Source organism: Oncorhynchus clarkii, chromosome 5 (assembly GCF_045791955.1).
Source record: "Oncorhynchus clarkii lewisi isolate Uvic-CL-2024 chromosome 5, UVic_Ocla_1.0, whole genome shotgun sequence".
Classification (NCBI taxonomy): domain Eukaryota; kingdom Metazoa; phylum Chordata; class Actinopteri; order Salmoniformes; family Salmonidae; genus Oncorhynchus; species Oncorhynchus clarkii.
The window spans coordinates 68133203-68160504 of NC_092151.1; the positions used below are offsets into that span (position 1 = coordinate 68133203).

Genomic DNA, 27302 nt, shown 5'->3' on the forward strand with positions numbered 1-27302 from the left:
TTCTAGCCTTTTGCTCAGAACGGATGTTGCACGTAATCCCATGGTTGGGATATGTACATACGGTCACTGTGGGGAGGACGTCATCGATGCACTTATTAATGAAGTCGGTGACTGATGTGATAAACTCCTCAATGCCATCGGATGAATCCCAGAACAAGTTATGTGCAGGTTATGCAATTGTTTTGAGGAAACATTTAGTGTGGACTGTGGCGTATGATTCCTCCATTTACAGTATAATAAAGAGGTATAGATTACAATAAATCGGGTACCAACTTTTTGGGATCCTCTTCTTTTACCAAGAGCTCCAGGTCGCCTGTTTCTTGGACGACCAGGAGGACCTGGTTTTCCCTGTGACATAAATGGGGGCTTGCATTTACATGGGATCCATTATGTACTGTACTCTGCATTTTGGATGATTAAGTTACTGTTACTAATTTGGATCATAAGACTATAATGAATAATATAATTCTACGTACTGGTTGTCCATGCACACCTTTCAGTCCCTTAACTCCAGGCATTCCTTGTATCCCCTTCATTCCCTGTGAAGAGCATGGTGGATTTAGATGGAAACCATGGAAATATACCCAACAATAGACATTAGAATGCGAAATGGTTACTTACCCTATTTCCAAAGAGACCCTGTAAAATAAAACAAACACAATTTACCAAACAAGACTTCAAAATGTCATAATTTTAGCAAACTTATACTGGAAGAGACTCTAAGAAGGTTTGTGAAATATGGACAAAATACATACAGGTAGACCAGGGAAGCCCTTTTTCCCAGGTGGACCACGAGGACCAATGTCGCCCTATAAATTACCAATACATTGACATAAACTGATAATACATTTGTGCTGTTACTGTTGTGCAACATGTATCAGGATATAATTCCTTTAAAACAATTAATATGGAAAAGAGATACCACCAGCTAACCTGTATGCCTTTTGGGCCTAGCCGCCCTTTATTCCCCGGCAGTCCTGGATTCCCCTAAAAGAAAACAGACTGAAGAGTCATCTGCTCTCTAAATATGAGGTGTGGTTCATTGATTTCCAAATACATTCCAAATGACCTACTTTGATTCCTCGCGGTCCAATATGTCCCTGCAGGCCTCTGCCGCCTGCCTGACCCTGAGAGATAACAGATATAAAGGAGCGATGATGTGACCACATAGAAAACTAATACTGTTGTTTTACTCTATAACATACTGTAGGTGTTATTGAGTGTTGAGACATATACAGCACCTTTGATCCATGCTGGCCAAACTTCCCCTTTGCTCCTCCAAACCCTGGAATACCCTATGCAAAATAGCAATATCAGAGTGGTTAGTTATCAAGCATAAGAAAAAATGTTTGAGAATATAGACAGGGAGTTATAAACATTAACGTAAAGGTTTCACATGTATTTACCCTTGGCCCCATTGGCCCTGCAGGTCCTCGTTTTCCTTTTGATCCAAGATTACCCTTGACAAAACATTGGTGGAAGGTTCTGAATGTAAACCATGGCAAAATAAAGATGTTTGGCCAAATAGCTCTTGTTGTATTTCTATGTACATGCACTGTTGGATATCTCACTTAGTCAAACACAGGTCGTACCTTTGACCCTGGTGCTCCGTGACCACCACTCAATCCAGGTTGTCCACTTTGACCCTGTAACATTAATCATTAGAGTAGGGCTGCATCAAGTTCCAAAATACTGTGTACTTATACAGCCTTAAAAACACTATGCTTAAGTCAAGTCTGTATTTCACTCACCATCTTCCCTGGTAGACCAGGCCTCCCAGGGGTTCCTCTGTAACCAATATCACCCTGGAGACAAATAGAATCAAAGGAAGATCTATTAGACAATATGTCCTGGGGCTACTGATTGACAAATATATACATTAAGGTTATGCTTGGGAACCAGACAATGCTTACATTATCTCCTTCATTTCCTTCAACCCCCAGCAATCCATCCAAACCAGCAAGTCCCTGAGATAGAAAAGACTAATGTAACAAACACCTCAATAGGATCAACATCATCATAACACATTATATTGTATTTTCTGTGATAGGCTCATGCCCTATAGGGATACTTGCTGGCTTTCCAGATCTTCCAACTGGTCCATCCGGTCCCAATGGGCCTTCTTCTCCCTATAAGCAAGAGGAGGAAAATGTGGCACAGAAGAAAAGTTCAAATTGTACTATTGACTCTTCGCTTCAATACATTGTGGGGGAAATCATTGTGGGCACGGCTGGGGAGTAACAGATTACATGTAATCTGATTGCAAAAAACTGTAGCTGTAATCATTTACGTTACCAGCTAAAATAATGTAATCAGATTAAAGACACTTAAAAAAAAACTAGATAACTTCTTGGATTACATGTTAAATTCACAAAGGATGTTTGTAAAAAAAATACATTGACACCTTTCTGTTTTCTCAAGGACATTCAATTCAGCGCTGAAAAAGAGGCAAGTTTAAGTTTGTTCCACCTGAGCAAGTCTGAAAATAAGTCAGAGACTGCTATGATGACACCCCAAATGCATTTGATGGATCCCTTTTGTCTTCTTCTAATTCCTTAAAGGGGAAAGTAAACCAAAAGTAACAAAGTAATCAGACTGATTTACTGAGTTTGGGTCATCCAAACTCCATTACTGATTACAATTTGACAGGTAGCTAGTAACTTTAATGGATTACATTTAGAAAGTAACCTACCCAACCCTGATTGTGGCGAGAGGGTTTGGTAGAGTGTAGAGCAAGCATTGAAAGAAATAACTGATTAAACTCACTGGTTTGCCTCTAACTCCCCTGCCTCCCCTCTTTCCTGGGCTGCCATGCAATCCCTTCATCAAAGATAAATGAGAAAATCAGGTCAGACAAAACCACTTCATATGAAGAGTGTGATATTTCAAGAGGGATTGTGTACTGCATGACACAACCTCTCACCTTTGGCCCTTCTATTCCTTTACCACCTTTCTCTCCAGGGGCACCAGCAGGCCCAGATCTGCCTTTACCTCCTGGAGACCCGGTGAACCCCCTCTTTCCCAATGTCCCCTGTGTACAAACATCCACAAAACATATTAAAACTTTAATCAAAAACAGCTAGTAAACTGTATTAAATCAAAATGAAATATCCCACCATTTTGCCTCCTGTTCCAGACTCTCCTTTCTTCCCCCTTGGATCTTGCAATCCCTGAGAAAAACATAAAGGAAGGAGAAGGAGGGTAGATGTGGAGGCTAAAACGATGAAAAAAAGTTCAATTGTTATTTATTTAAAAGTTGTCGAGCAAAACATACCACGTCTCCTTTGATACCACCAGCCCCAGTCTTTCCCCTCTCCCCATAATCTCCCTGGGATCAAACACAAATTGTATTAAAATTGCATCATGGTAACTCAAATCTATATAAACTGGTTAAACAATATGAATTACTCAACATCCTTAAGGTATCTGGATAAGAGCATATTCTAAATGACTAACATGGTCATGTAAATGTAACAGATTGAATGGTGCATTACACCTTAAGTCCACCAAGTCCACTTTTTCCATCGACTCCTCTTTTTCCTGGTAAACCCTGCAATGACAGGACATTAAGTGTCCTATTATGTATTCTCAGGTTAAATTAACTCTAAATAATGTGCCTTGAAATCTGTCCTTACTGTTGGTCCTTTTGGTCCAACTAAGCCTGTAGGCCCAAACCTTCCAGGAGGCCCCTATAACATCAGAGAGAACACACCAGTCAGACACTCATTCCCAACCCAGAACATCTTTCTCAGCAACATTTCAGCTTCATACTGTACTGTATATTTACAAATAGTGGTACCATAACAACACTTACTGTGGTTCCGGGGAGCCCCTTCTCTCCCTTGGCACGGCCTCTTCCGGTGTTGCCCCCTGGTCCGTAACGCCCAGCGAGACCTGTAGGGCCTCTGATGCCCGGCTGGCCCTGTCAAGACACATCCACATCATCAGGAGACACAGAAATCAGGCAGGAATCTCATCTCATTTCAATCAAATTTATGGATTTATGTGGGATTGAAAAAAATTATCTTGTTTGATGGTTTGTGACTCACCTTAAGTCCTGAAGCTCCTTCTTTCCCTCTGTCCCCTGATGGCCCTAAGTATCCCTGTGAATCAGAGGACACCAGCATTAGCTCATTTTTAAAGATATACTGTAAACTCACAGGAAGACTGATTCTGAGCCATCACAATCACATTTTTAGAAAAAACACAACACCTACTTCTTTCCCCGGTGGGCCCTTTGGTCCTTGTTGACCTTGGTGGCCTCTGTCTCCCTGGATCCCCTTTCCACCTCTTTCCCCCTGAGCGCCCATCTTCCCCTTTTCACCCTAAGATATTCAAATTTCATATTGATCCTTTTGTCGGTTGAATATCCCAGTTATTGTCAACCATGATCAATAAATCCTGTGATACTCACCGGTAGCCCCTTCAGTCCTGGTGGCCCCATTGGACCCCACAATCCAGTCGGGCCCTAAAGCACAGCAACACTTGTCCCTTCTTATGCAATCATTGTCTTTACCCATTGAGGATCAATGGATTTACATCAGACTCTTTAGTCAAAAATCTTATGCCTGTATTTTGGATTACCAAATCTAGATTTAGAATAAATAGAATGACTAAATAATCAATACAGTATAATCAATCTACCTCCTCACCATCGACACCAGCAACTCCCTTCTGTCCGATAGCTCCTCTGGACCCCTGCACAAACACAGGATATTTCAGAGGATTATAAAAAGACACTGGATACAGCTGATGCCCCAAAGACATGGATAATGACAGAATATACAGTAGTATAGAGTATAGTTGTACCTTATCCCCATTGTCTGCCAATGGCCCAATACCTCCCTGTGGTCCATCTTTACCCTAGAATTTAAGGACATTCACAATGTGAAGATATCAAAATGAAAGAAAATGTCAATCACCCCACAATCGTTGAGAATACAGCAATCAATCAAATCGTCAAGGTAACTTACTGGGTAACCTACAACTCCACGGGGCCCAACTAATCCTGGGGGCCCCTTGTCCCCTGGTGGCCCTTGGAGGCCCACCTCACCCCATGGTCCTATATTGCCTGCTATGCCCTGTATAAATAAGATCAATACACATCATTAAGAACATAAACTCTGAAATCAAGTACTTAACACGACATGCTCTAGTCTAGTGCTAAAACCAGGGTGTTTGGACAGTGTAGTAAACTACCGGTCAAAAGTTAAGAACACCTACTAATTCAAGGGTTTTTCTAAATTTTTTACTATTTTCTACATTGTAAAATAATAGTGAAGACATCAAAACTATGAAATACCGCATGGAATCATGTAGTAAGCAAAAAAGGGTTAAACAAATCAAAATATATTTTATATTTGAGATTCTTCAAATAGCCACCCTTTGCCTTGATGACAGCGTTGCACACTCTTGGCATTCTCTCAACCAGCTTCACCTGGAATGCTTTTCCAACAGTCTTGAAGGAGTTCCCACATATGCCATCTCAATTTGGTTGGTGTTAGGCGATTGTGGAGGCCAGGTCATCTGATGCGGCACTCCATTACTCTCCTTCTAGGTAAAATAGCCCCTACACAGCCTGGAGGTGTGTTGGGTCATTATCCTGTTGAAAAACAAATGATAGTCCCACTAAGCCCAAAACGGGTGGGATGGCGTATTGCTGCAGAATGCTGTGGTAGACATGCTGGTTAAGTGTGCCTTGAATTCTAAATAAATCACAGACAGTGTATTCAGCAAAGCACCCCCACACCATCACACCTCCTCTTCCATGCTTTACGGTGGGAAATACACATGCAGAGATCATCCGTTCACCCACACCGCGTCTCACAAAGACACGACGGTTGGAACCAAAAATTCCCAAATTGGACTCCAGACCAAAGGACAAATTTCCACTGGCCTAATTTCGATTGCTTGTGTTTCTTGGTCCAATAAAGTCTCTTCTTCTTATTGGTGTCCTTAAGTAGTGACTTCTTTGCAGCAATTCGACCATGAAGGCCTGATTCACACAGTCTCTGAATAGTTGATGTCAAGATGTGTCTGTTACTTGAACTCTGAAACATTTTATTTGGGCTGCAATTTCTGAGGCTGGTAACTCTAATGAATGTATCCTCTGCAGCCGAGACAAGTCTGGGTCTTCCATTCCTGTGGCGGTCCTCATGAGAGCCAGTTTCATCATAGCACTTGATGGTTTTTGCGACAGCGCGGAGAAACATTCAAAGTTCTTGAAATGCTCCGGATTAATTGACCTTCATGTCTGAAAGTAATGATGGACTGTCGTTTCTCTTTGCTTATTTGAGGTTTTCTTGCTATATATGTACTTGGTCTTTTACCAAATAGGGCTATTTTCTACATACCCCCCTACCTTGTCACAACACAACTGATTGGCTCAAACGCATTAAGAAGGAAAGACATTCCACAAATAAACTTTTATGAAGGCACACATGTTCATTGAAATGCATTCCAGGTGACTACCTCATGAAGCTGGTTGAGAGAATGCCAAGAGTGTGCAAAGCTGTCATTAAGGTAAAGGGTGGCTACTTTGAAGAATATCAACTATAACATATTTTGATAAGTTTAACACTATTTTGATTACTACATGATTCCATATATGTTATTTCATAGTTTTGAGGTCTTCACTATTATACAAATAGTAAAAATAAAGAAAAACCCTTGAATGAGTAGGTGTTCCAAATTTTTGGATCGGAAGTGTAAATATTCAGGATTATTGGTACAGTTGAAGTCGTAAGTTTAGGTATACCTTAGCCAAATACATTTAAACTCAGTTTTTCACAATTCCTGACATTCAATCCTAGTAATAATTCCCTGTCTTAGATCAGTTAGGATCACCACTTTATTTTAAGAATGTGAAATGTCAGAATAATAGTAGAGAGAATAATTTATTTCAGCTTTTATTTCTTTCATCACATTCCCAGTGGGTCAGAAGTTTACATACACTCAATTAGTATTTGGTAGCATTGCCTTTAAATTGTTGAACTTGGGTTAAATGTTTCGGGTAGCCTTCCACCATAAGTTGGGTGAATTTTGGTCCATTCCCCCTAACAGAGCTGGTGTAACTGAGTCAGGTTGGTAAGGCCTCTTTGCTCGCACACGCTTTTTCAGTTCTGCCCACAAATTGTCTATGGGATTGAGGTCGGGGCTTTGTGATGGCCCCTCTAATACCTTGACCTTGTTTTACTTAAGTCATTTTGCCACAACTTTGGAACTATGCTTGGGGTCATTATCCATTTGGAAGACCCATTTGTGACCAAGCTTTAACTTCCTGACTGATGTCTTGAGATGTTGCTTCAACATATCCACCTAATTTTCCTACCTCATGATGCCATCTATTTTGGGAAGTGCACCAGTCCCTCCTGCAGCAAAGCACCCCCACAACATGATGTTGCCACCCCCATGCTTCACGGCTGGGATGGTGTTCTTCGGCTTGCAGGCCTCCCCATTATTCCTCCAAACATAACAATGGTCATTATGGCCAAACAGTTCTATTTTTGTTTCATCAGACCAGAGGACATTTCTCCAAAAAGTACGATCTTTGTCCCCATGTGCAGTTGCAAACCGTAGTCTGGCTTTTTTATGGCGGTTTTGGAGCAGTGGCTTCTTCCTTGCTGAGCGGCCTTTCAGGTTATGTCGATATTGGACTCGTTTTACTGTGGATATAGATACTTTGTACCTGTTTCCTCCAGCATCTTCACAGGGTCCTTTGCTGTTGTTTTGGGATTGATTTGCACTTTTCGCACCAAAGTACGTTCATCTCTATGAGACAGAATGCATCTCCTTCCTGAGCGGTATGACGGCTGCATGGTCCCATGTTGTTTATACTTGCGTACTACTGTTTGTACAGATAAAGTGGTACCTTCAGGTATTTCTTTTGATTTTCCCATGATATCAAGCAAAGAGGCACTGAGTTTGAAGGTAGGCCTTGAAATACATCCACAGGTACACCTCCAATTGACTCAAATGATGTCAATTAGCCTATCAGAAGCATCTAAAGCCATGACATAACTTACTGGAATTTTCCAAGCTGTTTAAAGGCACAGTAAACTTAGTGTATGTAAATGTCTGACCCACTGGATTTGTGATACAGTGAATTCTAAGTGAAATAATCTGTCTGTAAACAATTGTTGTAAAAATTACTTGTGTCATGCACAAAGTAGATGTCCTAACCGACTTGCCAACATTATAGTTTGTTAACAAAAAATTAGTTTTAATGATTCCAACATACAGTAAGTGTATGTAAACTTCAGACTTCAACTGTATATACACTACCCTTAAAGTTTGGTTTCACTTTGAAATGTCTTTGTTTTTTATAATAACATACATGAAATTAGTTGCAAAATTAATAGGAAATATATTCAAGATGTTGACAAGGTTATAAATAATGATTTTTCATTTAAATAATAATTGTGTCCTTCAAACTTAGCTTTCGTCAAGGAATCCTCAATTTGCAGCAGTTACAGCCTTGCAGACCTTTGGCATTCTAGTTGTCAATTTTTTTAGGTAATCTGAAGAGATTTCACCCCATGCTTCCAGAGGCACCTCCCACAAGTTGGATTGACGGACACGGTTTACGTACCACATGATCAAGCTGCTCCCACAACAGCTCAATAGGGTTGAGATCCGGTGACTGCTGGCCACTCCATTATAGACAGAACACCAGCTGACTGCTTCTTCCCTAAATAGTTCTTGCATAGTTTGGAGCTGTGTTTTGGGTCATTGTCCTGTTGTTGGAGGAAATTAAGTGCCGTCCACAGGGTATGGCATGGCTTTGCAAAAGGGAGTGATAGCCTTCCATCTTCAAGATTCCTTTTACCCTGTACAAATCTCCCACTTTACCATCACAAAAGCACCCCCAGACCATCACATTGCCTCCACCATGCTTGACAGATGGCGTCAAGCACTCATCCAGCATCTTTTAATTTTTTCTGTATCTTACGAATGTTCTTCTTTGTGATCGAAGCACCTCAAACTTAGAATCGTCTGTCCATAACACTTTTTTCCAATCTTCCTCTGTCCAGTGTCTGTGTTATTTTGCCATCTTAATCTTTTCTTTTTATTGGCCAGTTTGAGATATGGCTTTTTCTTTGCAACTCTGCCTAGAAGGCCAGCATCCCGGAGTCGCCTCTTCACTGATGACCATTGAGACTGGTGTTTTGAGGGAATATTTAATGAAGCTGCCAGTTGAGGACTTGTGAGCCGTCTGTTTCTCAAACTAGACACTCTAATGTACTTGTCCTCTTTCTCAGTTGTGCACCGGGGCCTCCCACTCCTCTTTCTATTCTGGTTAGGGCCAGTTTGCTCTGTTCTGTAAAGGGAGTAATACACAGCGTTGAACAAGATCTTCAGTTTCTTGGCAATTTCTCGAATGGAATAGCCTTAATTTCTCAGAACAAGAATAGACTGACGAGTTTCAGAAGAAAGTTATTTGTTTCTGGGCATTTTTAGCCTGTAATTGAACCCACAAATGCTGATGTGCCAGATACTCAACTAGTCTAAAGAAGGCCAGTTTTATTTCTTCTTTAATCCGAACAACAGTTTTCAGCTGTGCTAACATAATTGCAAAACGGTTTTCTAATGATCAATTAGCCTTTTAAAATGATAAACTTGGATTAGCTAACACAATGTGCCATTGGAACACAGGAGTGATGGTTGCTGATAATGGGCCTATGTAGATATTCCATAATGAAATTTGTCGTTTCCAGCTACAATAGTCAATTAGAACATTAACAATGTCGACGCTGTATTTCTGATCAATTTGATGTCATTTTAATTGACAAAAAAATGTGCTTTTCTTTCAAAAACAAGGACATTTCTAAGTGACCAAAACTTTTGAATTGCCGTGTATATAAAAAAATGGCCCCTGTTACAATGACTAAAATATGGCTTTGTCTTACAGGAGCTCCTCTGTATCCCTGTATCCCTGTCAATCCCTGCACGCCCTGAAACACAATGTGAGAAGATGTCATGAGTCTCCATGTAGATTCAGTCAGACACACTTTATAAAGCTCTGAGAATAGATCTAATTTGACACTTACTGGACTTCCGCGTTTCCCCTTCGAACCTTCTTGACCTCTGTTTCCCTTCCGAAATCAACATATCAGTAAGCTATGTCCACACTATAGTATTACTAAACAGTTTATAAATCCTTAATGCTTTATGGGAAACAATTTAATGTTTTGTATTTTAGGAGGTCCATTTCAGTACCTTCAGGCCAGGATTTCCCAGAAGGCCGTTCGGACCCTCTTTACCTTTGGCACCCTATGTAAAGGATGGTAAAACAAACTGACAAAAAAGATTGTGCTGATACACTGACAAACACAACTGCTTTGTCAGACATAGCTAAGTAAAAGAGTTAGAGAATGTTTATGGGGTAACGTGGACTTACCCTGACTCCTGGCTTTCCTGGCTTACCAGTGATCCCTCTACCACCAGAATCCCCCTGTTGACAAATAATATCCCCATGCTTGGTCAGTATGATCATTTTATCATCGTCTGTTGTAAATTAGTGTGTATAGCCAAGAACAGTACAATACTCACACTCTTCCCAACTGGACCTTGAATCCCTGGTGCCCCAGTCTTCCCCACCATTCCCTATGAAATCATATATAAATATACACTACAAGAACAAAAGTATGTGGTCCCTCCCTGCTTGTCAAATATCTCATTCCAAAATCATGGTCATTATTATGGAGTTGGTCCCCCCTTTGCTGCTTTATCAGCCTCCACTTTTCTGTGAAGGCTTTCCACTAGATGTTGGAACATTGCTGCGGGGACTTGCTTCCATTCAGCCACAAGCGCATAAGTGAGGTTGGACACTGATTATGGGCGATTAGGCCTGGCTCGCAGTCGGCGTGCCAATTCATCCCAAAGGTGTTCGATGGGGTTGAGGTCAGGGCTCTGTACAGGCCAGTCAAGTTCTTCCTCACCAATCTCAACAGAACATTTTCTGTATGGACCTCGCTTTGTGCATGAGGGCATTGTCATGCTTTAACAGGAAAGGTGCCTTCCCAAAAAAGTTGAAAGCACAGAATCGTGTAGAATATCATTTTATGCTGTAGCATTAAGATTTCCCTTCACTGGAACTAAGGGGCCTAGCCTGAACCATGAAAAACAGCCCCAGACCATTATTCCTCCTCCACCAGCTTTTATAGTTGGTACTATGGATTTGGGCAGGTGGAGTCACTCCAGGGAACGCGTTTCTACTGCTCCAGACTTCAATGGCGGCGAGCTTTACACCAATCCAGCCGATGCTTGGCATTGTGCATAATGATCTTAGGCTTGTGTGCGGCTACTCGGCCATGGAAACCCATTTCATGAAGCTCCAGCGAACAGTTATTGTGCTGACATTCCTTTCAGAGGCAGTTTGGAACTCGGTAGTGAGTGTTGCAACCGAGGACAGACAATTTTTACACGCTACAAACTTCAGCACTCAGTGGTCCCGTTCTGTGAGCTTGTGTGGCTTATCATTTCACGGCTGAGCTGTTGTTGCTCTTAGATGTTTCCACTTCATAATAACAGCACTTAGAGTTGACCGGGGCAGCTATAGTAGGGCAGAAATTTGACGAACGGACTTGTTGGAACTGAACTCTTCAGTAAGGCCATTAAACTGGCAATGTTTGTCTATGGAGATTGCATGGCGGTGTGTTTGATTGTATACACCTGTCAGCACCGGGTGGGGCTGAAAAAGTCGGATCCACTAATTTGAAGGGGTGTCCGCATACTTTTGTATATATAGTGTATCACAACTGTAAGGTCTAGTAGTCCCAAAAAATGACCAAAAAGCCAACAATAGAAAATAATAATTGAAGTTGTAGAATACCTACCCTTAGTCCAGTAGATCCAGTATCCCCGTCAGATGCAGTTCCTCCGATGGGTCCCTAGAGGACAGGGATCATGGTCAAACCACACCTGTGAGTGAATTAAACACAGGACCATCTCTGGCACAGGACACATACAGTATGATGGGATCTTACCGGGGGTCCATGTGTTCCATCCAGTCCCCTACCTCCTAGATAGCCTTGAAGTCCCTGAGTGGAGAAAGACAATTGTTCTGTTTTCATGTTCTCTTCCATTGCACTTTTCTGAACTCTGGCCCTCCTTAGTAATATGTGCATGTGCAGGTGTGGCAAGGAGTGAAAATAACTGCATCCTTAAATAAAATATTAGTTTTACCTTCAGCCCTTTCAGTCCAGTGACTCCTGGAATTCCAGTCCTCCCCTGTGTGATTCAAATCCAAGTGTTAGATGAAAACAAGCCCTCAAACATACTGACCGGTCTCAATATATACCATGTTATAACATCAGATCTGTTCTTCAATGGTCTGGTGTATAGATCTATGGTGTGAGTGCATTTTTCTCTACTGATGATGGCAGGAAACTATATAGACAGAATAAGAAGTGTAGGTACTTAGGAACCTTAATACCGGGTTCTCCTTCAGCTCCTCTCTCTCCTGACTTCCCCATCTCTCCCTGTGGACAGGACAGACACATCAAGCCACAATAAAACTGTTAGTCACATCTAAAATCAGAAATCTGTGATCATGTTTACTTGAAACAAGGTAAAAATAGTATTTCACCACTGTATGATGGATGAAAGTCAATAATTCCTTGACCTTGATCATTCTGAATTGTCTCGTAAATGAAGACTATGCTATTCCCACTTACAAAAGGCCCTGGCAAACCGGCAAATCCTACTCGACCTTCTCGCCCCTGAGAAACCAACAAACAACCGCATCAGTACATCTCCTACTGGATTGGTACGCACCACTGAGATCAAAACAATGTTACAAGATTGATAAGTGGCAGATAGCAACAGAAATTGCAAGCTCTTCTAGTACCTTATCACCTCTAGGTCCAACAACGCCTGGCCCACCGCTAGGACCTCTGCCACCCTGCAAAGACAGAAGGCCGGATTTTTAAAATACAATAGTCAATCTGGATAAGTACTGTACAAGGTATGTTAGCTCCACCTCCAGACTGCTCTTACCTTTGGCCCATCTTTTCCCTGCTTACCATTCTCCCCAATGATTCCATCATAACCCTGAAGAAACAGATAGGTAAAGTACCATTACATCAGGATATGGTGATCTGAACAGGTGTAACGATATTCCATCCCATTACAGTACTGTGCAGTGACCAGATTAAAGAGGTTCTACTTACTGTGGTTCCAGGAAATCCAGGGGGCCCCACTGGTCCAACATTACCTAGCAGCCCTGATGCTCCTCCTCTGCCTTTAAAGCCTCTTTTACCTGGAGGCCCGGGTCGACCCTGCCCATCAGGGAGGACAAGTAAATGAATGCCCAGTGAAGGGATGGAAGGAGGTCAATTGCTAACAGATGCAAGCAAATACACAACTGTCATGTCTGACAGAAGAGTAGGGTCACATAAAGCAACTTCTATACTGTATGTAGTAATGTTAGCCATGTGCATAATGTCCACTCACCTGGTCCCCTTTAAATCCTGGGTCACCCTTGTCACTTCTCTTAGATGCTTTGATCCCCTACAGGAGGAAGGTGAACATGGACAGACGGACAAACAAAGACAGCTACACAGTTAGTACTAGGCGGTTGGATATGAAGGGGAATATGAATTAGTAAGAAAACCCGCACAGGACATTTTCAGAGTAAGTAAAGTTTCAGGGACAGGAAGAAACGACTACTGTATCATGGAATTTTTACTTTCTGGGACAAAACTACATGTCCTTATAGTGTTAACATGATTACTGTTAAATACTTAAGACTTCGATATCAACTCAATACAAAATAAAGAAATTGCTTTAAGTAATCTTACTGGGTCACCTGAGGGTCCAGTTTTTCCTGGTTTGCCATTGGCTCCCTGATAAGAAGGAAAAAACAGAGGCCAAGTTTGTGAATGACTTTTTCAGTATAATTGGTTTAATAAAATACATTGCTTTGAGTTTTCAATTCTTACGTGTACATTAATGTGTGCTTACGTGAAGCCCAGAGAGTCCTGATTCTCCTATATTTCCCTCATCACCTGCGTCACCCTGTTTAAAAACATGAAGGATTGCGTAAGATTGTAGATTACAAGTCAAATTTATGGAAACATTCATCATAAATGCTTTAAAAATAAATGATTCAGCCTTGATTGATACTCACGGGATCCCCTTTCGGACCTGTAGGCCCATCTGCACCTGTTTTTCCCTGTGGACACATTCAAAACTTAATAAAGACAATAATAATAATAAGATAATACATGTGAATTGATGATGGTCTATGATCACTGGCACAGATGTATGTATTGTGCATATTCTCTTGTGAGTAAATGTAGCATGATCAAATCAATGAGTGAGAAAAAAACATCTGATTCTACCTGAGGTCCACGAACGCCAGGGAATCCAACAATCCCATCAGGACCTGGCTCTCCCTGGAATGAGAGACAATAATATGAATTGTGGACAAGTACATTTACCTGGATGTCAATTCAGCTTTCAATTCAGGAAGATTAATTCTCACCTGAGGCCTGAGTGGTCCCCTTAGGCCTCGCTCACCTGGTTGGCCCTAATGACAGACAGAGAGATTAGACAGGGCTGTTGACACATGTGGCTCAATACCTACAATATCATGCTCAAATGTGTCCTTACTGGTGGTCCATTGACTCCTGGTACCCCCTTTGGCCCTCTTGGCCCCATTTTGCCCTGAAAAGGAGATGTATAGGTTCATATAAGCAGCTTGAGTGACTTAGTTGACATTCATTTCAGAGCATGATCCAATTGAGAGTGAAGCAGAACAACTTACAGGAGGGCCTGGTGATCCAACGAAACCAATGCCACCGATGTCTCCCTTAATAACAGAAAATGCTCTCTCAAGACAGTGCAGACATTTTTCAGAAGACAGGTAAATAACTGTGTTGTAACTGTTTTAATATACAGAGAGCCATGAGACTCACAGGAGGTCCAGATGTTCCCGGGTAGCCCAGTTGTCCTCTGGCTCCAGGTATTCCCTACACAGCATGAAAAGAACTACTTAAACACTCAACATACTTCAACACGTTCATATTTAACATGAGGGTTCAGTATCAAACAGCTGATGTACCGTATCTGATGAAATAGCAATATTCAAAGGTAATATTCATTACTCACTATGTATCCAGTGATCCCTATGAGCCCTCGGTTTCCTTTATTCCCCTGACAACAACAAAGACACAAGTTAGAATTAATGTTGAAACCCATTATGAACTTCAAATGAATCCCTCAATGTGTGATTGCGTTGCTCATTGAACTGAACCGATATCAATCTGGGATTAGTTGGAATGAAAATTAGCGTTCACAGCAGAGCTCCGGAACCAGTGAGGAAGAAGACTCAAGTGTGAGAACATTTAGTTCCATGAAAACAAGACACTCAGTCTGACCTTGTCTCCTTTCCGGCCTCTGTTTCCCTGGGGTCCTGGTTCCCCTTCATAACCCTTAACAATACACAGAATTACTGTTACAAAGAATTGGTGGCAAGACATACTGGTATGAATGTCTAGCCTACAAAACATTTCTTAATTGGGCCTTGCAGGGATTTATTGCACAACCAATCGATGGAAAGCTTGACGGCATCTACTGCAGCTGGCAGTGCTGAAATTTCCAGTCACAATGAAACTTTCATGGTCAGAGTACAGTAATACGTTTGCCCTGCTTAAAACATTTACTTTGAGTGTCTGTCATCTGTCCACTGATATCTAATGTGTTTCTATTGGTCAAACTAAGATATAATCTACATAACGTTAGAAGTCCTAGCCATTCTTACCCACTCACCCAGCTCCCCTTTGCTGCCCTTCTCTCCTCTGTAACCCTGGAGACCCTGTTAGTACAAGTAGAGAGCTCTGTCAACAACACTGACACTGGAACAGTCTCTTGATGTATAACACATAAACTCTTCAGTCTTTGTTAAATGTGTCCTACCTGTTCCCCAGGTGGTCCTGCAGGGCCATCATCAGAATTTATACCATCAATCCCATCACTCCCAGTTCTTCCTGGAGGCCCGGGCATCCCTGGTGGTCCAGGACCACCCTTGAATACAGACACGGACGGCATAAGATGAGGAATTCAGTCTCGGACTCAGTATGCTCAATCCTATAGCCAATGATAATGGCAGACAACATGCAGCCCAAGGGCCATGATAAGTCCAATTCAAGACTGAAAGCGACCCTCACAATTTAAAAATTAAATTGTATAGTAGTTAATTCCGACAATGACCAGTATAGATTTCAGTGGGTGGCTTCCCCTCATTGGTTAGCAGACAAGTAGCCTCGTGTGACAGGCTTCCAAGTTCTTCTAGCCAGGATGCAGAACAAATGCGAGGGTACAGCGTCTCGTCTGGCTACACAAGACTAGCAGATAATGATCAAAACCCCGATAGTGGTGTTGTGTACAATCAGAACAACAGCTTTCTGCACTTTCTGTGTCACAGCTGAGGTAACACTGTGGTGAAAGCGGTTCCTTCAGTGTGTCAGCTGGGTTCACTGGCAATCAGATGTGGACAGCTTGCCCAGTCTGCTGCCATTGTGTAGCGCCACTATTGACACCGTCTGTCTGGGACAGCTTTGCATTACTGGGCTTCACAGCAGTAGCAGTGTGCCAGGGCAAAAAGAGCAACACTTAGCGGTGATGCATTTCAGACGCATGATCATTGAAAAAGAGCTCAAGCGCTAAGGTGCTGTTAACACTTATACTAATGACGCCCTGGGCACTCACTGGAAATGCTCATTTCCATGAAAGTGCTGCTGCTTCACAAACAGAAGTGCTGAAAGCAAAAGCAGTATGTGGTTTTTGGGCTCAGATCTCCAATGAATGCTAATGAGAGCACTGCGTTGACCTGTTGCCTGAAGTGGGTGTTGCTATGATACTGTGGAGTGTGGAAGCAGTCATCTGACTCATCTAACAGCATCCTGTGATCCTATTTCAGTGTTGTTAACATTCTGTGATAGCAGAGGAGGGAGAATAGAAACAGCAGATGGGTTAGCTTCACCTCACTGCTCTGTTTTAAGATCTCAGAGTTGAAGTAATTGTAGTTAACAGCTACATTCAGCATACCGTATAGACACGCTTAACAGATACTTATCCTGTGTTCTCACGGTTGGAATGAATCTGTAATTTATTTGGGTGATCACATGCATATGATTAAATTTCCACTCGTGTCCACATATCATTGACTGAGTTTCAACTCACAGGCAAAACAAGTTATGCCTCGGTGTAGACTCTGATCATATTCAGATAAAATGGAGATACCTACGATTTTCCCTCCATCTCCTTTTCGTCCTTGTTTTCCAGTCATTCCCGGGGGTCCCTGGAATACAAACAATCTCTGCTGTCAGTGAACAAGCATTATGAGTGTGATGTGTCAATCAGTAGAGTCTAATAATGAGCAATGTTGGGATACTGACATACAGTTTACAGTTATACATTTACTCACAGGAGGTCCAGCATCCCCAGGGGGGCCAAGGGGCCCTGGAGGGCCCTTTAATCTCTGAGGATAAACAACCGTACATACAGTACATAGACTGGGTAATCATTTCAAAATACTAAATTATATTCCTTCTGATATGATGCAATAAATTACTTGATATTCTGCATTGAATAAGCTGTGATTTAAACGCCAATGATTTGGCTACTATACTGCCACCTAAAGGGCATATTCTTCTAGTTGTTTCTGCCTAGAAACTACTGATATAGAGCTGAGATCACCTACCGGCCAAGTTGCAACAAGCTTTTTGTAGAATGTCTTTTTCTGCAAGAGAACAGTACACACAACTTTTAAAGAAGTAATAAGAAATCAAAGGTCTGGGCAATGGTTCAATAATCAATGGCTTTATGCTGAAATATAATCACATTTTATAATCACTCAACCGAACAAGAATGCATTGACATAGCCTTTGTCGTGTACTATGAAACACAGTATAACAGCACCTTGAAGTTCTCCCACTCTTCCTCAGAGCTCTTGAACACTACGATGGCGGGCATCCCTGGTGGACCAATGGGGCCTCGGTAACCTGTGCGTCCAGTCCGGCCCATCCCGCCAGCGTAGCCCTGTCAGGAGACAATACACACTTAAGTGTTTTAAGAAATTCCACAATATGGAAACATCTGCATGCAGACCTGTATGTCAATAGGAATCCACACAGCACACTCTAGAAATAATACTGAGCACCCAATAATAGTGGGCAACAGAATTATCATATGTGTCACTATGAGTAGTTTAGATTCAGTAGATATTGTGTGAAAAAGTTAACACATACTTTATCCCCTTTTGGTCCAGGTGGCCCTGTCAAACCAGGTGGGCCCTGAAGTCCCTGGGAAAACAGTCCATTTCCATTAGTGTCTGTTTTCATGTATGATGTCTTGTATGATGTCTTGATACATGAAGTCAAACTTTTGTAAATCAATTACGATGAATTATCATTTAATTCCATTACCATTGAAGTTGTTTGCAATGACTGCATGCCCACTGCTAATGTGCTGGTATTGATGAGTGCTTAAATTCTGCAATTCCAAAACCCACCACTGGAGGAGGCATGTGTCTTGCTTACATTTTTGGGCAAAAGACTCCCACCGGCCACACTGATTGATCAACAGCATCCCCACCCTCTTTCAATATGGGTAATTTCTATATATATGCAGCATAATGGTCCAAATCCCATCTGTAGGGCTTTGCTAGTACACTTAAATGACCCCATTCCTCCACCACCCTAGGCTTAATTCAATAAGCTCAATGCAAACTCAATTTCATATGAAGGTCTTCAGACAGCTGTGCAGCCTGACTGTAGACCAGAGCACTGAGATGCCCCTTCATAACGCCATAGTTTCATTGCTTGAAGGATGTTCTTGAACAATATGCAAATAATGGTGTTTGTACATTCAAGGATACATGTATGCATGTTAAATGTTTCTCTGCTCATTCAAACAAAATTAGAAGAGAAATACAGGAAAATATGCTGAAACGTGCTCCAAAGTAATCCTCAAATGTGTGCCGATACTCCCCAAAAGATGCTATAAAAACCATCACAAATATTTTCTTTAGCCAGCTAAAGTGTTCATGCCTCTGCTTTAGTGTGATGTGCATCTCGGTGAGTATGAGTGGAACTTTTTACCTGTTGCACTCGAAGCCCCGGTCTATAGGCTGTCCCTCGCTCTTTGAGTGCGTGTCTTGGTTGGTGATTGGCTGAAACGACAGGAACGGACAGGGTGTTCATCCTGGACTCGTACAGCATCCTCTGAGCTTTCAGAGACAGACCCTGTGTCAGAGGTTGAGTCCTTGCCCCTGCTGTCATGGCGATGACCCTTTGACCTCTCTGCTCAGTGTCTCTGAGGAAACAGAAGTAAAACTCGGGCCACAGAGAGTCTGAGGGGTGCATGCTGTGAGGGTACTGTGTCAAAGGACATATGCTGTGTACTTTACCTGGCACACTGGCAGGAGGCAGAGGGGTAGGCGGCAGTTCCCGCTCTAATCCTCTCGGCTCCGGGGACATGAGCTCAGTTAGAACATCAGTTTTGACGCCTCCATTATTTTTAAACTGCCTTGTGTTGACTTGAGGGATGTCGTGTGCCAACTTGCTGTCGCCTACATCTGTTTCCTCTGTCTCTGATTCCTTATCATTGTCCTCATCATGTTCTTCCATTTCTGTTTCTGTGTCCATCTCTTCTGCTGACTCGAACTCTGTCTTTGTTTCTGTGTCTGTCTCTAGATCCTCTGTGGGTGGCTCCTGGGATAAAACTTTATCCCCCTTCTCCATGACTTGTCCAGAATCTGTCAAAGTCTTTGTCACAGTCTTTTGGCCCCTTTGTCTCTTTGAAGCTTTGTCAACTGTTGATGTGGAAGTGATATCAGTGGTGTTTTGATGTGTTGGAGATTGTCCCAGAGGCTCCTCTGCCTCCAGTGCTGTCTTTCTCCCTGTGACAGTGCTATTATTTGGAGGTAGCACTGGAGGCAGAGGAATCACAGCCTGCCTCAGTAGCTCCTCCGCATCTATTTTCTTGAATTCCAAAAGGTTGGGTTTTATGGTGTGTTCTAAGGACCATGTTTGTCTTGTAGGCCCAAAGCCCTGTTTGGGTTCAGGTGGGATCTGTAAATCATCTAACCTCACTGATGCATTTCTCCCTGAGCCTATTGATTCTCCATCACTGTCTGACTCCTGGATCAGCAGGGCTGGTTCAGTGGGGTTTTCTGACCATGCAGTGGGACTGAGAATGGCTGTCTCCACTGTCTGAGATGGTACTACTACACCTTTCATGCCAGAGACATCTCTGGCTGTATTGGTTTGGTTTGGCTGATGAAGAGATCCAGCGGTTTGTGAATATACTGTTCTGTTTCTAGTGATCTTTGCTGCTTTATCATCCTGCAGTGTGGAAGTTTCATTCAGCCATCCTATCTTCTGAGTGAGCTTTAATTTGTCTGTTTCAGGTGTTATCCTTGTCTTTCTTTGTGTCTCTGGAACTGACTGAGCTCTTACGGATGGCAATGACTGTGCTGATAGGTTAGTGTTCTTGGCTGTGTCCTGCTCTGCAGTCTGATCTCTCAGCCTGGGTCCATGAGACTCTTCTCTGAATGTTGCCCTGGTCGCAACTCGACCAAGCACCTTCTCAGCAGCTAAAATCACTTTCTCCTGGAAAATAAGTTGAAATAAAAACTAATGTAAGATGTTAATTCTCATGTCCATTTTAAAAATAAGAATCTAAGCAGGATTGTTATATGCCTGTAAAGAAAAGAGTGTGCTTAAAAGAAGACCGCCCTCAAATACAGGTTATTATTCTTTCATAAACCTTGCACTCTCATGCAGACTGTTTTCATGACCCTATGGAGCCACCGAACAGACAGACATGGAATTGTGGTGAAGTTAAAATTCCAAGCATTAGTGTCACACAAACAAAACATTATTCTTATCAGTTACATATCGCATTATTGATGGTCAGTTTAAGCCCTACACCTGCTATAGACCTGTGGACCATACCTGTTTGTCTGTGTGAGGGATGCAGGTGGAGTTGTAGTCTTGACAGTGCTGTCTGGCAGCTGTAGGATCACCCATTATGAAGGTCATCTGTTGTATGGTGCCCTGGACATGGATCAACCAAACAATAAAACATGCTATCAATGCCTTTTTCAAATCATCAGCATTGGAGCAATACCTTGTATCTCAGATTTGTCTGTGTAATATTTTTTTTTAATAATTTGGAAGCTGTCATTCATGTCTTTGCAAACTCTAATTGAATGCCCATTTTTCATATGGTATGTATTCACATTGGCTATTGATCCCAGTGTAGAGATCTATTGGTTTCCCTTGTGACACAAACAATGATGAGGATGGGAAATGCTTAGCTATAAAACAAATCAGATGGAATATCATATATACAACAGACGGAGTGCATGAGAGCTTTGGGCAAAATCTATGGCCCATGAGGCAATCGCTACACAATAAAAAGTCAATTAAAAAATGTAATCTTCTCAATAGGGGAAATCAATTGGTATGAATAATATTACCTGAAATACTAAAATAACAGGCAAAAACAGCAATCCCAGCAGCTCAATTCCTGAACCAAGACAACTTGGGAAAGATAATTAAACATAACTAATGACAGCCTAAAACATTTGATATGATCAATAAATTAAGTTTACTTCATTAAATGATGTGTTCTTTTGGGGGGGAAATGCTGTTAACTGTCTTTTTAATCTGAGCAGATACCAGACAATCTCATCAATCACGTTGTACTCCACAATGTGGCATGTATTCAAACAAAGTTGAGTGAGAACTTTTGGGTCAATGACCTAGCCAGGGAGGACAGGACAGGCCTCAGACAGTGTTGACACTGCGGTCAGACTGGCGGCCTTTGTTTGATGATGTCATACAATGACAGTGTTATTCCATGGGTCCACTTAGGGTCAAGTAGCATTGATCCTGATTCCTGGGCCCTGTGACCCTGTGTAAGAGGCCGACTGCCATGCAGCTGGGAAGTAGAGCCTCGCCATGAATCTGTGGCAGCTTTCACTAGTCACATGTTTGTCTAGACAAGGCTCAGACAAGCTCCATCCCATCTCAACACTTATTGTACTTAAAAGGGGTACAAATGCTTGTCACTGTAGTGGAACCCTGTAAGGTACGTCCATTGTACCATTTACTTATACAGTGCCTTGCAAAAGTATTCGGCCCCCTTGAACTTTGCGACCTTTTGCCACATTTCAGGCTTCAAACATAAAGATATAAAACTGTATTTTTTTGTGAAGAATCAACAACAAGTGGGACACAATCATGAAGTGGAACGACATTTATTGGATATTTCAAACTTTTTTAACATATCAAAAACTGAAAAATTGGGCGTGCAAAAGTATTCAGCCCCCTTAAGTTAATACTTTGTAGCGCCACCTTTTGCTGCGATTACAGCTGTAAGTCGCTTGGGGTATGTCTCTATCAGTTTTGCACATCGAGAGACTGACATTTTTTCCCATTCCTCCTTGCAAAACAGCTTGAGCTCAGTGAGGTTGGATGGAGAGCATATGTGAACAGCAGTTTTCAGTTCTTTCCACAGATTCTCGATTGGATTCAGGTCTGGACTTTGACTTGGCCATTCTAACACCTGGATATGTTTATTTTTGAACCATTCCATTGTAGATTTTGCTTTATGTTTTGGATCATTGTCTTGTTGGAAGACAAATCTCCGTCCCAGTCTCAGGTCTTTTGCAGACTCCATCAGGTTTTCTTCCAGAATGGTCCTGTATTTGGCTCAATCCATCTTCCCATCAATTTTAACCATCTTCCCTGTCCCTGCTGAAGAAAAGCAGGCCCAAACCATGATGCTGCCACCACCATGTTTGACAGTGGGGATGGTGTGTTCAGGGTGATGTGCTGTGTTGCTTTTACGCCAAACATAATGTTTTGCATTGTTGCCAAAAAGTTAAATTTTGGTTTCATCTGACCAGAGCACCTTCTTCCACATGTTTGGTGTGTCTCCCAGGTGGCTTGTGGCAAACTTTAAACAACACTTTTTATGGATATCTTTAAGAAATGGCTTTCTTCTTGCCACTCTTCCATAAAGGCCAGATTTGTGCAAGATTGTTGTCCTATGGACAGAGTCTCCACCTCAGCTGTAGATCTCTGCAGTTCATCCAGAGTGATCATGGGCCTCTTGGCTGCATCTCTGATCAGTCTTCTCCTTGTATGAGCTGAAAGTTTAGAGGGACGGCCAGGTCTTGGTAGATTTACAGTGGTCTGAAACCCCTTCCATTTCAATATTATCGCTTGCACAGTGCTCCTTGGGATGTTTAATTAAAGCTTGGGAAATCTTTTTGTATCCAAATCCGGCTTTAAACTTCTTCACAACAGTATCTCGGACCTTTCTGGTGTGTTCCTTGTTCTTCATGATGCTCTCTGCGCTTTTAACGGACCTCTGAGACTATCACAGTGCAGGTGCATTTATACGGAGACTTGATTACACACAGGTGGATTGTATTTATCATCATTAGTCATTTAGGTCAACATTGGATCATTCAGAGATCCTCACTGAACTTCTGGAGAGAGTTTGCTTCACTGAAAGTAAAGGGGCTAAATAATTTTGCACGCCCAATTTTTCAGTTTTTGATTTGTTAAAAAAGTTTGAAATATCCAATAAATGTCGTTCCACTTCATGATTGTGTCCCACTTGTTGTTGATTCTTCACAAAAAAATACAGTTTTATAGCTTTATGTTTGAAGCCTGAAATGTGGCAGAAGGTCACAAAGTTCAAGGGGGCCGAATACTTTCGCAAGGCACTGTAAGTATAGAGTTGTACCCTTGCAGATTGTACCTTAAATATGCCAATAGTAAATCAAATCAAATCAAATTTTATTTGTCACATACACATGGTCTGCTAACCATGTGTATGTGACAAATAAAATTTGATTAGATTAGATTTGATTTGAGGTACAAAGCCGTATCTTCAGAAAAGGTAAAAATGTGCCTTTTTAGGGCACCACCACAGTAACAAAGCTTTTTGTTCCTTTAAGTGGCAAAAATGTTCCTCTTCTCTATATCAAGTCCCTCACGAACACACACATCTCCGCCATCCCACTTCTGACACCAATGGAGCGAATTGGGGGGTAGCCCCAAACGGGACTCAAACCTGAGTCCCGTTTACACAAAGAGGTCTGTACCTCAAGACAAGGCCTCTCAGTGTTGTGTTAATGTCACTACAATATGAGTTACAGCCCTTTATCATTTGTCACATGCTCTTAAGTAAGCTTGTATAAAGACTTCAGAACTGGCAGCAGACATGCTCAAACTTTAATTAACATAACCATAGACCACTTTAACTGCTACAATACGTCCATTCACGGGTGGCCAAAAATAACTACCTGAAAGTCATGCCCCCATTAACCACGCCTCCACCCTGGGAACCAGAAATCTACCTTCACTTTTTTTTAGTGTGTGATGGTTATACTTTTATATTCAAAATATAGTCCAAAAATGTAACATTATACTAGACTATCCGCACATGTACCCTAAAAGGTACATAACTGTACCATGTGAGATCATATGCATATCTCTGAAGATACACATATGATCTTGTACCTCTGAAGGCACACCCATATATTGATCTTTTTGTGCCCCAGGGATAAATACTGTAGCCTAATCGTACTGTTTTTTTCGTACTGTTTTTTTCTGAGAGTGCAGGCCGTTCTCCTATATGTCTGTCTCTGATTTAACCTCAAACTAGGGGAAAACATTTTTAAAAAGGTGAGTTAACGGAATGATATCATCCCCCCCCCCCCCCCAAACCATAAACGGTCTATAATTAGACCAGGGCAGTGATTTAGGTAAACGTAGTCTCCAATGGGAACGGCTGAAAACAAAACAAGTCCCAATGATGTGGAGGAGAGGCCTTGTCAGGGACACCACTATCTGAGTCTTCACATGTCAAACAGCTATAGCAGTGATTGGAACTTTAAATCATAGAGTGTATAAGTAGTGTGGAAACACATGTCAAAAACCTCCAAAACAACTGAAGTATCTACTCTCGAATGCATTAGGTTGCCTTTGAGATGTCACTTTACACTGAACAAAGAACTCAATCATATTCAGGCCTCTCAGTTTATCCCTGTTTCCACTTGAATGTCAAGGCCAAAGACAGAATAAGACTGTATTACATCATAATATTACACTCATTCTGTATAATATTACCTGTTGCATAGGCAACTATTACATAAAGTACCGAGATATGACTGTGGTCTTGGGTTTGCCACTGCAAAGAGGCCAGTTTTTTACCCAACGATTTATGAGAGTTGTCTTGCAAATGTGAAAATCTTCTCTGTCCGTCATCTGCTCGCATGCACATGTAAAAAGGCCTCAGGCTTGATCCACAGATCCAGGGCATATTCCAGCCACAGGCTGTACACTGTGTACGCACCACATGACAATGCAGGGGCAAGTAGTTACTAACAGTTGCATTTACAGAAAACCAGAAAAAATAACCAAGCAATGCTGTACTGGGAGAAGGCTGATTAAAAATGAAATAACTCGATCCAAAGGGTTTAGTAAGTTGTTAGGATGAAGGCCCAATACTATGTTGCATGTGACCAGGAACAATCCTCCTAACACAACAAAAGAAAGCAAAACACAACAATCTTGTCCAATCTCGCATTATATAAAAAAAGTATTGCATTATAATTCTTACAGCACTTGTCTCTTAATTTACATGTGAGGTACTACTGTCAATGAAAAATCGAGCACAGAAGAACCAGAATTCAAGCAGAATCCATAACAACTACATTTCAAATCAACAGAATCCCCTGCTCTTCCCTTACCCCAGAATGTACCCCATAGAGCTAATAGCAGAGGTGGACTTACATAGCTGAGTAGCAGCAGAATCACGGCAGGGCCCTGCATCGCTGCAGAGCTGACAGACGGTTGATCCCTCTGACTGCAGTAAGAACAGGTCTCCCCCTCTCACTCACACACACACTTAACTCAGCACCCAGTGCAGTGCTAGAACAGACCCCTCCCTGGACAAGGGCCAGTTCTAGGCTGGCTCCCACAGACACAGACCATAGCAGTGACGGAATGACCAGGAAAATAGCCCTCAACCACAGCAGACAATCGCCACACAACAAATTCACAAGGTGACAGGTCCACTTCCTATGTACAGTGTGTAGCTCCAGACAGTCAGGTCAGTATCCACCAGGGATCTTCTTACGCGTAAACATCAGTATATTCCATATGCATTGGTCAATTATTTTCAGACGGCAGTGCTAGTTGTTGGTGTGTGTGGTGTGTGTTAGTCCTGCTTTGTTCATGTGCAGGGAAGGACAGAGTGAGGGGAGACGTGAGGTTTTATACAGGCAGGGCATCAGTGAGACAGCAGCAGCGTCACCCATAGAGGCCTTGTCACTGACGTGGGCCAGGATGACGGATGTCTCCTGAGATGGCTGGACTCAGAGACCACCCACACCACACACCTGCCTGTGTCCACACACCTTGGCTGGCTTAGAGAAGCCATACAGGACCACCAAATATAATATGATGATGGTTCTCCATTGATTTTAATATGTTATCAGGCAGAGCTTTAACTGTGTAGAACTACCCAAAGGGCCAATATGAAATTCAAAAACGAAGCTCTGAACATCTTCAAATGTTAATTTTATTAATTTGCTTCAAATGGACAAAATTCAAATTATGCATTAAATGCTTCGTAAAACAGTTTCATCATCAAGAGCAATATCAGTTCAGATAAGACAAGTTAATTAGTAAAATAACAGTAATCTTACTTACTCCACCAGAAGATATGATTAATCAGCATAAATCACTGGGTCAATTCAATGTCTATTCCATGTTGGTTCAACTAATTTCATTGAAATAATGTGGAAACAACATTGATTCAGTGGCACAAACCAGTGTGTGCTCAGTGGGTACTGATTAGTCCAATCAAGCCAAACCTTTTTCTGTGCCATTGAACTTCATATTGAGCCAGCCTTCCTCCCTGGTGCAACCCCCTCTATTCCCCTGGGGTGGGAGGAGGACTGGGGCCAATGTGAGGAATGTAGCACGGGGGTCAGAAAAGCAGTGGGCTTACGGTAAAGGGTGTGTGGTGGGGCTGGGTGGCCCCTCCCAGCAGAATGAGACCCTGGGTGGAGACCTCCAGGCCGGGGTAGTTCCTCCAGGGTATACTCTCCAGCAGGCTGCAGTCAGCATACACCTCCAGTCTGGACAGCGAGACAGACAGGGCCAGCCAGTGCCACTCGCCATCCCACAGGAGGCCTGCTGGGAACCTGCCCAGAGGAGGGGGACACAGAAAGAGAGGTGTGGTGGATCAGTATAGACAATTGG

At 42.2% G+C, this 27302-nt stretch overlaps 2 protein-coding genes across 6 annotated transcripts; both read right to left on the minus strand.

Annotated features, from left to right (window-relative positions):
* Positions 1 to 3472, minus strand: LOC139409278 (collagen alpha-2(IX) chain-like). Its single transcript, XM_071154188.1, has 16 exons — positions 3275 to 3472; positions 3117 to 3170; positions 2924 to 3031; positions 2767 to 2820; positions 2076 to 2129; positions 1914 to 1967; positions 1752 to 1805; positions 1593 to 1646; positions 1407 to 1460; positions 1242 to 1295; positions 1074 to 1127; positions 934 to 987; positions 756 to 809; positions 622 to 639; positions 477 to 539; positions 1 to 348 (listed from the first exon to the last, which is right to left on the minus strand). Exons 2-16 carry the CDS (start codon positions 3117 to 3119, stop codon positions 64 to 66), a joined length of 1017 nt encoding a protein of 338 aa, XP_071010289.1. The 5' UTR covers positions 3120 to 3170; positions 3275 to 3472; the 3' UTR covers positions 1 to 63.
* Positions 3473 to 4074: 602 nt separating this feature from the next.
* On the minus strand, positions 4075 to 25915 carry LOC139409277 (collagen alpha-1(XI) chain-like). Of its 5 annotated transcripts, XM_071154185.1 has the most exons (40): positions 25827 to 25915; positions 20964 to 21065; positions 19415 to 20618; positions 19107 to 19177; positions 18255 to 18308; positions 17926 to 18045; positions 17708 to 17746; positions 17432 to 17485; positions 17252 to 17305; positions 15922 to 16029; positions 15767 to 15820; positions 15384 to 15437; positions 15115 to 15159; positions 14922 to 14975; positions 14771 to 14815; positions 14617 to 14670; positions 14489 to 14533; positions 14346 to 14399; positions 14132 to 14176; positions 13966 to 14019; positions 13803 to 13847; positions 13456 to 13512; positions 13173 to 13280; positions 13000 to 13053; positions 12851 to 12904; positions 12678 to 12722; positions 12429 to 12482; positions 12187 to 12231; positions 11988 to 12041; positions 11838 to 11891; positions 10552 to 10605; positions 10400 to 10453; positions 10219 to 10272; positions 9909 to 10094; positions 4974 to 5081; positions 4810 to 4863; positions 4653 to 4698; positions 4415 to 4468; positions 4218 to 4325; positions 4075 to 4103 (listed from the first exon to the last, which is right to left on the minus strand). In XM_071154185.1, the coding sequence occupies exons 1-39, from the start codon at positions 25863 to 25865 to the stop codon at positions 4321 to 4323; spliced, it is 3534 nt and encodes a 1177-aa protein (XP_071010286.1). In that variant the 5' UTR covers positions 25866 to 25915; the 3' UTR covers positions 4075 to 4103; positions 4218 to 4320. The 5 variants fall into 5 exon arrangements, with proteins under 5 accessions (XP_071010286.1, XP_071010283.1, XP_071010285.1 ...); XM_071154182.1 differs by having other exon boundaries at positions 19107 to 20618; XM_071154184.1 differs by lacking the exon at positions 9909 to 10094 and having other exon boundaries at positions 19107 to 20618.
* Positions 25916 to 27302: the final 1387 nt, after the last annotated feature.